Raw genomic sequence first — 14,306 nt, 5'->3', positions numbered from 1 at the left:
CTTGATTCCCAGTTTCATAAAATTGAAATTGGTGAATTTTGATCCGATTCCTAGTTCATGACATTACTTTGTGATTAGACCTTCCCGTGGGCCTAGTAGCTTGACAGTCTCGACAGCTTGCCAGGTGAGAAGACCGATTTAAATGGTAGTCGTGTATAAACCTTCCATCTGACCGGGTCTTGTTTCCATGAAGACTTCACAAAAATTGGAGTTCATTTTACGATTGGTTCGCAACCCATGATCACATTTCGATGATCTGGCAAAGCCCATGGGGTCCAATCACTTGCTCCTACCACACATACAAAACTCCATTTCATTTCCGTACATCCCCAGTTTTAATACTGGCTTCTCGACGATTCATTTCAGTCTTGTTCCCTGCTTTACTTTTTTTTCTTTTGGCACAACATATGAACCCACCAGGCTACTGTAGAAGATCTTGCGATACGTCTTTATTGGAATTTAAATACGTACAGAGTTACAACCAAGATGGATGCAAGAGACTCTTATCCTTGCTTCCTAATTTGCAGTGTTTTTACTTAAGCCAAAGGCATTTGGACCGAAGGATGGGAAAACATGAACTCTCTTCATCATAACCGCGTTTTCAAAGAAACGAAGCAGCAGATGACTAATCATAATGGGGTTGCAAGTAAGAAATAATGGAAAAGGATAGCCTAACTGCCCGGACAAGTTGGAAGCATGTATTGCGTTCTCTTGGTCCTAACACTGAGGCAGATCGGGAGGAGGCGGTGGCAATGTCGACGATGGGGTGGGCCCGTTCTCGACGACAAAAGCCGTCGCTAGTCCCATAGTCAAGTGGCTGTCCAGGTGACAGTGCAATATCCATACACCTACAGAATACACAGAAAAGTTGAGATACATTAATCATCTTGCTTGGATTGATAAAATAACTATTATTTTTCAGTATGTTATATGTTAAGCTTATCATCGAACTTGTCTAAAGGATTTGTTGAATCGTCGCTATCCCTTCTTGTCGTTCCATCTAATATGCCAAACTCATTCCTTCTTCTAACTCCTCCCTTGAAAAACATTCATGCACGCATATACAAAAATGCGAGTCCAAGCTAAATGATATCAACGTATGAACCGTCACCATAAAGGACAAAAAGCACTGTTTGACTTGTTAGCTTAAAGATAATGATTAGATTGCCCGATGTTAAGTGGATTTAGTCCCTTTCATCTTGCTTAATTACTCCCGAGAAAAGGTTCTATGTATCCGCTACCCTTGCAACTGATCGTTCATCACACTCAGGTTATCTTCTTTTTTGGCTAGGAAATAATCATGCTTAGATTAAACACTATACAATCACTCAATTACGAACTATATTGAACTTCCTAAAAAGATGCACCAACTCCTGTTTTGTTTTCAAATACCAGTCAATCATACTTCAACAAACGATAAATCCCACTTTAGACCCCAATGATATTCTAATAGTACGATTTTATGTGGTGTATAACATCATAATTAATACAATGAAAGAGCGAAAAATAATACCTGGATTATTTGCGGAATCTGATGGCAGCCCAACCTCCCACGGGCACACCGATCGTGTTACGTATCACCGGGTTGAAGAGATTGAACTTCTTCCGATCCTTTACCGGCTCGAAGTTCCCGAACCCTTGCCCCACCACGTGGAAATTGTAGCCGTGCAAGTGCATAGGGTGATTCTCCGCACCGATGATCGTTGTGTCCTGGAACACGATCTCGACCGTCGCGTTGTACTTCACTTGCTTCACCCTCGTGCTCTGGGGCGCGAACGCGAACGCTGTGTTGTTGCTGTTAGCGGGGTTCGTGTAATCGAATTTCAGCGGCGGCTGGTCGGGGAAATCGGGGGTGTAGATCCCTTTCACGTTGAAGTAGTGCGCTTGCAAGAGGGACAGCCTCGTGGGGACTTGGAACGACGCGTTGTTCATGTTTGCAGACAACCGGAGGGAGGATATTGGGAATTGCCTTACACGTGGCCGTCGACCCGCATGGGGAGAGGCTCAGTCCGATGGTCACGAACATTTGCTCATCCACCTTAGTTGGCACCGGCAACCAATTCGGGCTCCCGACGAGGCTGGTCAAGGAGGAGGAGAACTTGTGGGCCGTGGGGGTGTCGTTGAGGGCCGGCAAGAGAGGCATGATTGGGCTCGTGTAGTGCAGCTTGTCGTAAATGAGGATCCCGGTCGTGGCGGTGTTGTTGGGCGGCGGAGCATTCTGGGCGCTAACGTATGGGCGGGCTGCCATGTAGTAGGCCCCCGGGGTCTGGTCCGTGGTGAGGAGCACATCGACCGTGTGGCCCGGGGCGAGGACGACGACGTCGGTGACATAGGGGTTAGTGTATGAGGCGTCGACGGCGACGACAGTGAACTTGTGATTGGCTATCTTGAAGAAAAGTTGGTTATTGAGTGCAGCATTAATGATGCGAAGCATGTAGATCCTTCTCTGCACCACCTTTAGCTTGTAGGTATCTACGCAGGAAAAAAAGTGCTTTGAGTATTTAATTATCGATAAACTGCCAGTTAAAATTTCTCCGACCTTTGTTCCATTTCAAGATCTCTCTGAACTTTATGCAATAATTCATAGTCATCGAGGTGATACGAAGAAGAAAGGTGCAGTTTGTTGTTGGTGGTTTTGCTTACGCTTTCTGGAGCAAGGATAGAGATCTCCGGGCCGTCCATTAATGGTGTATGCATCTGAATTGGCAGGCGGCACGCCGAGCGCTTGTGCCTGGTTCTGCATATCGATCACATTTCCGTTCCACCACTCTCCTGCAGTACCAGCTAAATCATTTAATTATCATGTTGACAAATCATACGGTGACGGGATCCGCCTTCTTTGATTAGTCTAGTCCGGTTGATTAGTAACTCGGGTACGGGCCCAACACTCATGAATGAAGAAATTGTTTTACTGGTTCTTACACTTATATAATACAACTTTGTGTGATATATATATATATATATAGAAATTGGGTGAGGAGTGATACCTAGAATAATAGGAAATTCTTTGTGGGGTGTGGGAAATGGGTAGTGACCCGACTTGGGACGGATGATGAGAGCACCGTAGACGGTGGCGCGGAGCAATGAGACGTGAGCATGCCACCAAAGTGTGCCTTCTTGTTTAGTGATAGTAAATTTCTGGATATAACTATGTCCCGGACGAATTGGACACTGTGTAAAGTAATTTGGTCCATCTGCCCAGCCACTCAATAATTGTAGCACTCCGTGCCTGTACAAATCACGCTAATTGTCATCATTAGCAACTTTAGGGGAAAAAATGAAGATAAAGGACATCGCAAAGTAGCCACTTGGGAAGTTCATTGGGACAAAGTTGATTTTTCAAGCGAATAGTTGACCAATTTGTGGGTGAGGTGAAATCTCATCTCATGTTGCAAGCCATCAGCAATACCTAGTCAAAAACCATGTGTGCTCGTTTTATCTTCCTTTGTCGTGTTAACCATTCTAAACAGCTGTGAAAGAAAACAACAGAAATGAAAAAAACTATCCTTGCAATTTGTCAAAGTCAACTTTCCCATGCATCTTCAGTTTATCTGATGTATTTCTATGGTCCCCTACTTACCAGTGAATAGTGACGTTGTATGGGGACTTGTTGAAGACGTAAACGACAAGTGTGTCGCCTTCCGTGACTTGAATCGTCGGGCCAGGAAGAGCTCCGTTCACTGCAGTGATCACACGGTCGTGGCATAATTTCCTCACTGTCGCGTTCTCCACCTGAATGGATCATTAAAATGAAGATGATTAATCCCATGCCGTGCACTGGAGTTTAATCCATGCTTTTGTAGTTTAATCCACGAAAATTGAGACGATGCAGAGTCCTAATGCTACTCCAATACAGTTCTTTCCTCGAGAACCAAGAGATAGATAAATGAGCGATTAGATTAGGTGAGCAATCGAATTAGGTCTTGCATGCAAAACAGAATCATGCTGCAGACGAAAAAGACTGGGATAGAACAAGAACATAAAACGGGTCGGTGCGTAAAACCCTCACATAATATGTACATAGTTGGAAAAGAAGCTTTAAAAAGAGTAAAGCAAAGCTCGATACATTGAATATGTGCTCCACGATTGCAGCTGAAGCCATTGAAGACATAACTCCAAGAGCAAAAGCCCACGCACGCAGAAACCCAGTTTGCTCATGTCGTCGCGCCATCGTTCGGTGCAAGCTGTTTGTAGGTCGGGGAATGTCTCGACGATTTGCTCATATTTAAATCACAAACCCTCCTACGTTTCTTCTAGGGAACGAGAAGTGCACATCAATAAATTTTATATCAATAGAACTTCGTTGCAATTGGGAACCTTCGATGATGATTTCTTTTTTTTTTTAGTTTTTGTCAAGAATGATGTAATGCAGATCATGGACTTATTCGTAAGTTCGGACATGATTGCGTGAGGACATTAATTGAATTGGAGAAATGGTCCCTGAGGGTGTTTTCTCAACGACGGTAGGACAAACTTCGCTGTCCTGCAGTTCAAATGGTTTCTATTATAAAAAGAAACGAAGAAAATAGATTAAAAAGTGTATAAGTAGAAGAGAGGCATGGAACTTTATGTCATTGTTTTCGTAACGTAATCGGTCCTTGGAATTGGTTAATCGAACTACGACTAAGCAACCTCGGAGTTCTAGTTGTACCAAAATTCAGTTCATTCGAAGGTTCGGATGCAATAGTTTGGTTCACTAAGTTAATTCTTTTTCATTCTTCCTGAATAGCTGATGAGATCTCATAGAGGTTCGGATAAATATTGACGGGGAGACATGTTGAAAAGTTGATGCTTATACAAAAAAAAAAAAAGGATTATTTTGAAGGGATAATGAGATGGGGTTCTGTTGAACTCTATTTCGAGCTCGTGGACAAAACCTTATTTGAATTGGACAATTAGATCGGTTTGTTAAACCCAAAAATCCGAACACTTATGCTCAAGTTTGTTTCACAAAGAACTTTGACATTTTTCAAAAATGTTTTCCGATGAGCCATTTTTCAAAAGAATGATAATGCATTTTGATTTTTCATTGAAATCTGAAAATGAATTGAAAATTATTCATTCAATTGGAATGGAAACTTACTTTTACTTACCTAAAAAGACATGCACTATTAGCTAAGATTCCTTGGCCTTTTGTGAACTTGGGCTTTGTCATAGAAGAACTGGGCCTTGACGCTAGCAACTTGGATGTGGGGTTGGGCACCTAGTCACAAGTATCAAGGTCCCAAACCTAGTTTAGAAAGGCTGGGTATGAAAGAACTGTGTCTTGGCCTCTAGAGACAAAAGCTCGGGCATTGGTCACTTGGGAGCGAGAGTTGGAATCTCGACAAGGCCGCCAAGGACCTAAGCATTGGCACCAAGGTCTTGGGCCTAGCCTTGAGGAACCTTGCTCAATCTTTGTGGACCTAGCCTAGGTCCATTGCCTTGAGCGGTAGTCACTTACCCTAGCATGAGCATCGAGATCACCTTGGCCTCAAAACACTTGAGCTCACCCTATGTGGACCGAGGCACGAGTGCTTGTGACTTAGGTGCAATAGTTGAGTATAGCCACCAAGGAAGTGGACATAGGCATTAGGGTCTTGGGGGGAAAAGAACCAAAAATTTCTATATTTATTGCATTGGTACTAATTTAATCTTAAACCTTTCAATTGGATTAATTTAGTCCTAAACATTTTTACATTAGTACTAATTAGTCCATTTAGCCAATTTAGACTAGAAATTGTTGATATGGATGCAAGTCGTCCTACTGGCAATATCGGCTAACACCGACGTTGACAATTTAATTTTTTAATAATTTTTTTAAAAATATGTTATTTTTCTTTTTCTTTTCATTATTCTCTTCTTCTTCTTCTTTTTACCTTTCCCTTTCTTCTTTCCCTTCACTAGCCTCGTGATGACCAAAGAAGGTTGTCAATCACTTGGGAGAGGGCTTGCTAGCCAGGCAAGGCCGGCCCTTACTAACCTTTGGCAAGGGCCAATAAGGGTTGGCATGAAGTAGGCCGAAAATGCTACCTCTCGCTTTGCCTCATGCCATCTAGGTGAGGCTATCGCTCGCCAAATCCAATGTGGGTACCCTCGTCCAACCCTTGCCAGAGGCTAACAAGGGCTAAGACACCTTCGCCATCCCTAGAGGCTTGCTTGCCTAAATAGGACCGCCCTTCACCAAGCCCTTGCCAAAGGTCGGTGGGGAGCAACCTAGTGTAGATGGCATGAGACCTCGCTAGGTTTGGGGGCGCACTTGCCTAGCCCTCGTTGGCCCTCATCAAAGGCTAGTAAGGTTGCGAGGGCTGGCCCTCACCTAGCCACACGCCCTCGTCGGTGGCTGGCAACCTTTGTTGGCCATCATAAAGGCTGGTGGATGGAAAAGAAGAAAGAAAAAAGGCAAAAAAAAAAAAAAGGAAGGAAAAGAAAAAATTAATAAAAAGTTCATGTAATTGTCAATGTCGTGTCAACTGTGTTATATAGGATGGCCAATATCCACTTTAGCAATTTTAGCTTAAATTGACCCGATGGATTGAATTGGTAGGAATGTGAAATGATTTTGGACTAAATTGATCAATTGAAGATTTATGACTGAATTGATGCCAATATAATATGAACTTTTTGGTAATTTTCTTGGGTCTAAGGCCTAGGTTTTTCCTACTTGGCCTCAATAAACGTGGACTTGAGTGCTTGTAACTTGAAGATGGGAGCCAGGTATCCCAACATGGCCATGGAGACTTGGTCATGAAACTAGAGTTCCGAGATCAACCTCTGAAGAATCGAGCCCAACCTCAACGGCCTCTATATGGGCACTAGTGACTAATGCGTGAGAACCGAATATTGAGAGACGGCCTCCTAAGACTTTGGCATGAGCATTAAAGGTCTTGGGCTTGGCCTCGAGGGACTTGAGTCTCCAACCTTTGTGGACTTAGGCCCAACTAATGGTGACTTGGGTGTAAGTGCCAAGTAGCAGGTGTGGTTGCCATGGACCGAAGCATGGCATTGAGTTTCCAAGCATGATCAGGGACCCAGGCATAAGCACCGAGGTCTTTGGCCCAACCTTTTGTGGGCCGAGGCCTAATCATTGGTGACATGGATGAAAGAGCCAAGTACAACCATTAGGAATTTGAGCACAAGCATTAGGGTCTTGGGCCCAACCTTTATAGACTCTGAGTTGGTGTTGATGGACCTAACTAAGGCGCAAGTGACTTAAAGACGAGGCAAGAGCCAAGTACTGGGCATGGCCTTAAAGGCCTAAGTTTAGTCTCTATGCACTCGAGCTGTAACATCCTAGTATATGACCTCACTAACGTGAGTTATTTAATCTTTTCACTTATTGCACAAATGGAGCAAGCATAAGAATCAAACCAACATGACAACAACAATGGATGAACACAAAAGCAAAACAGGAAATAAGCTTTCATTTCATTATCATATTTATAAATATGGGCGATTAACGGAATTACATCGGGAGGTCAAAAGGCTGTCTACTCCCATTAGCTATCCATACAAACGACATAATGAGCCCATGGCTATCAACATCATCCATTACCAACTACATGATCTAATCCTGAAAGTGACAACCCATGTCTCAAATGGTTCCTACCTCCAAACCTATCTCCTCTACTCCATACCCGCACGAGGCATGGCTAAGGATCTGCCAAAAAAATAGGGTAGTACACAATATACGCGAACCATTTCAATCCCACACAAGTAGTGCTGGAGTATGCATACAAGACCTATGATATCACTTTAATCCAAATATAAGATACATATACATGACCATGATTACTACACACTCATTTCATGTGTAATCCAATCAACGAACAATAAACAAAGTAAGTCATATACCATTAATTTAGCAAAATAGCAACACTCATACATTATCAATAAGGCATAGCACACCTTATCAATTGATCAGGCAAAATGCATTCATGCACTTTTGGCACCACACATAAAAGGAATTCACAGTAATTACCACACAAAAACTATACATTTACACACGGACTCTAAACACACATGCAAGCTCAAACAAGTTACTGACTCACACGACCCGAGCAAGAACAGTCACACCATCCATACACAACTCATCCATGCTTCGGTTTTTCTCATCTAACACCCAAAAACTCAACATGCAAACGACATACAAGCATGCAAGAGAAGCTAGAGGACTCCCACTTGTCTCTAGACCGGTCGGTCAACGGCGTAGGGCGGCAAACATGGCGGCACACGGCGGACGGACGGTGGTTCCCTCCTCCTTTCTCTCTCGGCCGCTCCTCCTCTCTCTCGAAATCTCTCTCTCTCTCTCACTCCCTTGGGTGAATGAGGTAAAACCGGCCACCTTCTCTCTCTCTCTTCCCTTCTTATACCCCCTAGAGCTCATCATTAGCAATGATGAGATTGCCTTTCAATTGGCCAATGCATGGCCTTCTCCTTTGCCACTTGTCTTATTGAATTTTGAATTGGGTTTGGGCTTCTTGGGCTTGGGCCATCCGGCCACTCTTGGCCCCTCCCCCTTGCTCGACGGCAGCCCACTTGTGGGCTTCAATGGGCCGGCCAACTTGGCCCATTAAAGTTCCACTCTTGGGCTTAAGGCCCAATCGAATTTTTACCCTTTTTTTTTTTGAATTCTTCTATAAATGTTTTTAAATTTCAATTTTCATATTGGCCAAAGTCTTGGGACATCTTGTTTATTGAAATTTAATTTATAAAGTACATGGCCAAGCATAGATTACTAATTTATCAAATTTAAATTTTCACAATCATATGCACAAATCATCTAATTAAAGACTAATGGCTAAAGCATAAGCCATGGAAATTTTTATCACCTAATTAGGAACTTTAACACACCTTATGGCTGGCTTTGAATTTTGGGATGCCACACTCACGGGCATTAAATCAAACACATGTGGGGCGCCTCGGCGAGAAGGGCTTTACACCTACCTGGACTCCAACTCAGACCAAAACCAAGTGATAATGAACAAGCCGGACTCAGTTCCAGTTAATGTAAGCATGAGTGAAAAGCAGCAAGTCTCAACCATGGAGAACACAAATAAGCATCTGACTTAGGCATTTCGTCGAGCATGAGGCATACACAAACCTGGGGGTGAGGAACAGGGAACGTTTGAGCTCGAGTTCAAGCTGAGATCCATAGCAGTCCACACATTAGACTTCAAGATCGTGGCACACACACAAATGGAACAGAAATGACGCGCGCTAGACAAACGGCGGAAACTCGCGACAGGGCAAAACAGGGCACGAAACAGAGGAGGTTGGACCGAGGGTCCTTACCCAGCTTGCGGCGTCGGGCAGTGGACAAGCTCAACAGATCGGGCTACGTTTGTCCACTTCGCGCACCCACAAGCTGGGATCATCGGGAAGCCGACCTCGAATCGGAAAAACCAAGACCACCCGAAAGGGGACCTACCGTGGCTTCAAAGTGAACAAGAAGCGGCAGTGGATAGTTGGTTTTGGTTTGGAAGTTGGTAGCCAATGGCGGCCCTTTCAGTTGCGTTCAATCTCTTTCATGGCCGGATCTCTATCAGATCTCGCTCACTCTGTCGGCCTCTCTCAAGATTTCTCTCTCCTCGACCTCTTTTTGGGGCCTCCCAATCCACCTCTCTCTCTCTCTCTCTCTCTCTCTCTCTACCTTCTTAGATCTCTCTCTGTTAAGATCTTGCTCTCTACCCTCGCTCGTAGCTCTCTCAAACTCAGATCTCTCTCTCTCGCTAAATCCTCCCTTGGCCAATCCCCATATGTGTCTTTTATTTTCCTCTCAGATTTCTCTCTCTCAGGTCTCTGTCCTCTCTCTCTCTCTCATTTGCTCACTCTTAGACCTCCCCATATGTCTCTTAAGGAAGTCCTCCGAAGTCACTCCTCTCGTGTCTGTGTGTCTTCTCAACTGAGCTCGCGGACTTCGCGAGGAGGCCAGTCAACAGAGGTGCCTTGGCGCGCCGACCGGCTTTGGCGCCGCCGAGCCGACGTCCCGTCGGCCGCCCATCTGCTCTGCTCTGCACCACCTACTCTACCGCATTGAAGGCGTGCCCCCTCCGTTGTCAGTCTATCATGCTCTACCTACTGAGGGCGTCCTTCACTTGCGTCCTCTACCCTCGCTCGTAGCTCTCTCAAACTCAGATCCCTCTCTCTCTCTCTCTCACCCTCATCTGCTCTGCTCTGCACCACCTACTCTACCGCATTGAAGGCGCGCCCCCTCCGTTGTCGGTCGACCCTGCTCTAGCGTCCTTCACTTGCGTGGGAAGGAGAAAGGAGGAAGGAGGAAGGAGGGGAAGAGAGGATGGGCCGGGCTGGGCCAAAAGGGAAAAAGGCTGGGCCCTGGGCCCACATGTGTGGGGAGAATAAAAGAAAGGGGACTGGGCACGAAGGTCCAGCCCCATGGGCTTTATATATATAATCCGAAAATAGGGTAAGAAAAATAATAATAATAAAAACTTAGTAGATGCAAGCAATATCAATACCTAGGTGATGCGAAAATCATTTTTGTTAGGGCCAAATTTGTTCCTGATTTTCTATGCAATTTAATCCTAAATATTTAGCCAAATTTAGATATCAGTAATGCTAAAATGATCATCAAAGTCAAATTACTAAGTAAAGGTCGTACATTATCGAGCCATGTGTTGCTGGTCATGTAAGTTTTAGCCATAAAAATGGATGGATGGATGGATAGATAGATAGATAGATAGATAGATAGATAGGTAAATGCAAAGAGAGATGGATAGATATGGAGGTATGCATCGTAGACAGAGAGAATTATTGGTAAAACAAGAAATTGATTCAAATTGGGAATTAATACGTGATCCTCCACGTAACTTAGTGCCTAGAAAGTAGCCTCCTTAGAAGTACACCACCACTATATAGCTAAACAACGGGGACAGACACAAGAATACGAAATTAGGAGAAAAGGAGCAATTCGTAACTTCACGATGGGTGTAAGTATCTTTTGATTGTGCTCATGCAATCGGGTAAGAAGCCCGCGACGCGAGACCGCATAATCCTGTAGAACTATCATCACCTCTTTGAATCCTCATGTAACCGTTTTCGCCCCAAGTCTCGCCCCAGGAGTTCCGGATCTTCCAAAACTTTCCATCCTCACTCGTCCCGTACCCGACCACAACAACTGCATGCGGCTGCTCGCCGCAATCCTCATTGAACACTCCGCTGCTATAGCTCTGGAAGTTCATCCCACCCTTGGCAATCCAGACCGCAACCGGCTGCTGCGCAACTGCCTTCAGGAGCTCGTCCTCACCTGGCTGCACGTCGGCAAAATCCTTGATTTGCGCCGCCCGTTGGGCTGCTTTCGTTGAGTCGCAGGTCCCGTCCATCTCTTTGTACATGTATGTTTCCTCGGATGCAATTCCTTCGTTTTGGACAATGTACTTGAAAGCATAGTCCACAGAACCGCCTTCGCAACCATTGCTTTCCGTATCACAGTCGATTAGCTGTTGCTTGGAGAGCGATGGCAGCTTACCGCTTTTGATCTGCATGATTCCTTCTACTGCTGCGACTGCTGAGAATGCCCAACAGGATTCTGCATTAAAAAAAAAATTGTCCACATTGTAAGTGTAAAGTATTTTTCACATTCTTGTTACTATTCGTATCTGACTTCTCAAGATGGATAGCCTCCAAAACTTTTTTCTAAATATAAGTCAAAAACTGATCCCATAATTGGATGCATACAGTATGTTTAGATTCTTACTACAGTTGCCTTGGTCCTTGATCGGATTTACGGCGCCTTTCTCCACCCAATCAATGCTCTCGGGAACATCCCCAGTTGGATATTGTTGCCTCAACGACGCATTTCTGGGGGACTTCGGTTGCTTAGATGCCAAGTATCGAGTGTGCCTCCGAACGAACTCATCATTGGTCAAATCTGAGAATTGATTGATGCCTAACTTGAAAGTCCGATTCGGATGCATTGAAATCTTCAATGAACCGCAAGTTTTTCGAAAATCGCCCAGCGTTTCTCCTTCTCCTCCGGTCCTTGTATGTCTGACCATATTGGACCATCCATTGCTTGTGCTGCTCGGCAATGTTGAATTCACGCAACGTGCAGACTGACATCGCATGCCATGCCAAAGTGTTAAGAATTAGAACAAGGGAGATGATGAATTCACTCCTGAGAGAAAATGCCATTGCACAATTGCGAGTGTGTTTCTCAGTGGAATACAAAGACATGGATGATAAGATACCTGCGCTGGAAATGAATATACATATAGTCTTGCCTGTGATAGCCGTACTGCATAAGCCAAGCAAAAAGTTTACATTAATTGTAAGGTGGAAAATTTGGTTCCATACTCTGCAAAGATGCGAGTAACAAAACCGTTCTTGTCTGAACACGCGAAACTTTAGGGTCAGCCGTGGAGCACGAGTTCTTCCTGTACATCCACCACCACCACATCGGATAACCAGTGCTGTACCAGAATTTATCAGATTGTCTCGATCAACTCACAATAATCACCTCCGTGATGTCTTCAGTGGGATCCATATCTAGCAAGTCGTGCCGTTTTGAGCACTCTATTTTTTTTTTTTTTTGAACAAATTCTATGCATGTCGACATTTCATCTGCAAAAAATTTCATATGTTAGAATTCAATGAGAGATAAAGTTTATTGACACCTAAATTTTGGCAACCCAATCATTTATTTATTGTATAGAAAATTAGGGATTAATTTTAATCCCTAAACAAAAATATTATAATTAAGTTGCATAGCATATAGTTTTAGAAGCATTTATTATTTAGTTCATATTTTTATTAATTGTATTAGCATTGGACTGACGGTGGACAATCATGAACTTAAAAGTGGACAGATTGAGCCCACATAGTGGGACAAAATTTGGCTAGCACTAAAGGACCAAGTGGGCAAGATTTCCATGGGAAGACAGGCCAAATTGAGGTTAATTTAATCTAATTTTAGCCATTGAGAATTAATTAAAATAGGTCTTGAGCTTTACTCAGCCCATTACATGAAAAAAGGCTAAATTAAGCTCATGAGATCAAGTTTAAACCTAGTTTTTGCACTATATATAGGACGTTATGTCTCACAAATACAGGGTCGGCAATTTTATTCTCAAAGCACATAAAAAAGAGATTCACGTCCGGCCAGAAGAGAGAAAAAGGAGGTGGTGGTTTTGTCTTCTTAGATGGTGTCATTGTGAGTTAGAGGGAAAATCGTGGAGTTCCTCTGGCAATTGCACCTGGTCTTCACATCATGGTTGTTCGTCATGCCACTGTGTACCTTTTGCCATCAAGCTCACTTATTCTGAAGACCCCGACGACCAACGTAGGACTAGTACTCACCAATTTCCCAATGCGTCCAAGATTGTCGTCGCCATGTCACTGCGTTAGTCACATTTGAATCTTTCTTGCTACAGGTTTTCTTAAGTTAAACTGCAGTCCAATCCCAATGCTGCCTTCAACGTTTGTCTGGCAACTTTTGCGGTGATTGATTGCCATCACAGGCAAAATTTCTTCCGACTACCAAAAACTGTTGTGCCGAAATCCCCACCTGTGGAGTCCTGCGTGCCGAGCTACAACTCCTACGAGCTGCTTGTCATCCACTGCGAGACAACTGGTCGTCCTTGCTACCATTGATCATCATGTAATCATGTCACACCGTGCTGCGAACTCCCCACTCGCAGCGTACAAGAAGTCCATGAGTCCTCCTTGGCTGTGAGCCGCTGCACCACCGACACCTGCTGCCGCATCGCCACCACTCACTGCCATTCGTCACGGTTCACTGTCAAGGAACCAGTAGCAATCCCAGCTCGACTGTGTTGTGTTCAAATTTGAAAATAAAATCCTAAGATGCACATCTCTAGTATATTTACAATATTTTATTGCCTCCCACTTCAAGCTTTTTGATTCCCTGGTGAAAGTTCGACCTACCAAAGAAAATGTCTCTACTTATCCCAATGCACTCCCTCTACTTGTTTGTTAAATCAGGTATATCACGTTCTAGGTTTTTTATCCGACTTAATAAACCGTTTGTGAAGGTTTATAACCATGAGCCTGTATAGGTGAATCCAGTGTTCTGTAAGGAGCTGTGGGACTAATAGAACAAATACAAATTGTTTGTTGACATGAACAAAGTCAGGGAAAATTTGAGTGATTTGATATATTCTACAATTGTCTAATATATTCTATTAGATATTAGAATATTATGTTAGATAGTTACTTAAATATTATAATCCACAAAATCCTAAGATACCCCCTTATGTTAGGAAACTTTCCTAACTTATCAAGGTACAGAAAATCTTCCATCCTATACATAACCATTTGGATACGATCATTGATTAACCTATTTCCAA

At 43.7% G+C, this 14,306-nt stretch overlaps 1 protein-coding gene and 1 pseudogene across 1 annotated transcript; both read right to left on the bottom strand.

The window, feature by feature from the left end:
- Positions 1-424: 424 nt before the first annotated feature.
- LOC120293790 lies at positions 425-4,185 on the bottom strand (annotated as a pseudogene).
- A 6,567-nt stretch (positions 4,186-10,752) lies between these two features.
- On the bottom strand, positions 10,753-13,722 carry LOC120293916 (zingipain-2-like). The gene is made up of 4 exons (XM_039313725.1): positions 13,613-13,722; positions 12,189-12,235; positions 11,696-11,869; positions 10,753-11,527 (listed from the first exon to the last, which is right to left on the bottom strand). The coding sequence occupies exons 1-4, from the start codon at positions 13,720-13,722 to the stop codon at positions 10,950-10,952; spliced, it is 909 nt and encodes a 302-aa protein (XP_039169659.1). The 3' UTR covers positions 10,753-10,949.
- Between the last annotated feature and the right edge of the window lie 584 nt (positions 13,723-14,306).

The sequence above is a fragment of the Eucalyptus grandis genome, chromosome 5, assembly GCF_016545825.1.
Source record: "Eucalyptus grandis isolate ANBG69807.140 chromosome 5, ASM1654582v1, whole genome shotgun sequence".
NCBI lineage: Eukaryota > Viridiplantae > Streptophyta > Magnoliopsida > Myrtales > Myrtaceae > Eucalyptus > Eucalyptus grandis.
Note: the sequence above shows the minus strand (reverse complement) of the source record. Positions and strands in the feature narration are given on the sequence as shown.

What these genes read in the sequence shown, in the direction of transcription:
- LOC120293916 (XM_039313725.1), bottom strand. Translation starts at nt 13,722, where the DNA reads ATGGCAGTGAGTGGTGGCGATGCGGCAGCAGGTGTCGGTGGTGCAGCG. An exon ending in AGTGGGGAGTTCGCAGCACG is followed by an intron (nt 12,236 to 13,612) that starts GTGTGACATGAT and finishes TGGCTTATGCAG; the next exon opens with TACGGCTATCACAGGCAAGA. An exon ending in TATATTCATTTCCAGCGCAG is followed by an intron (nt 11,870 to 12,188) that starts GTATCTTATCAT and finishes ATCAATTCTCAG; the next exon opens with ATTTGACCAATGATGAGTTC.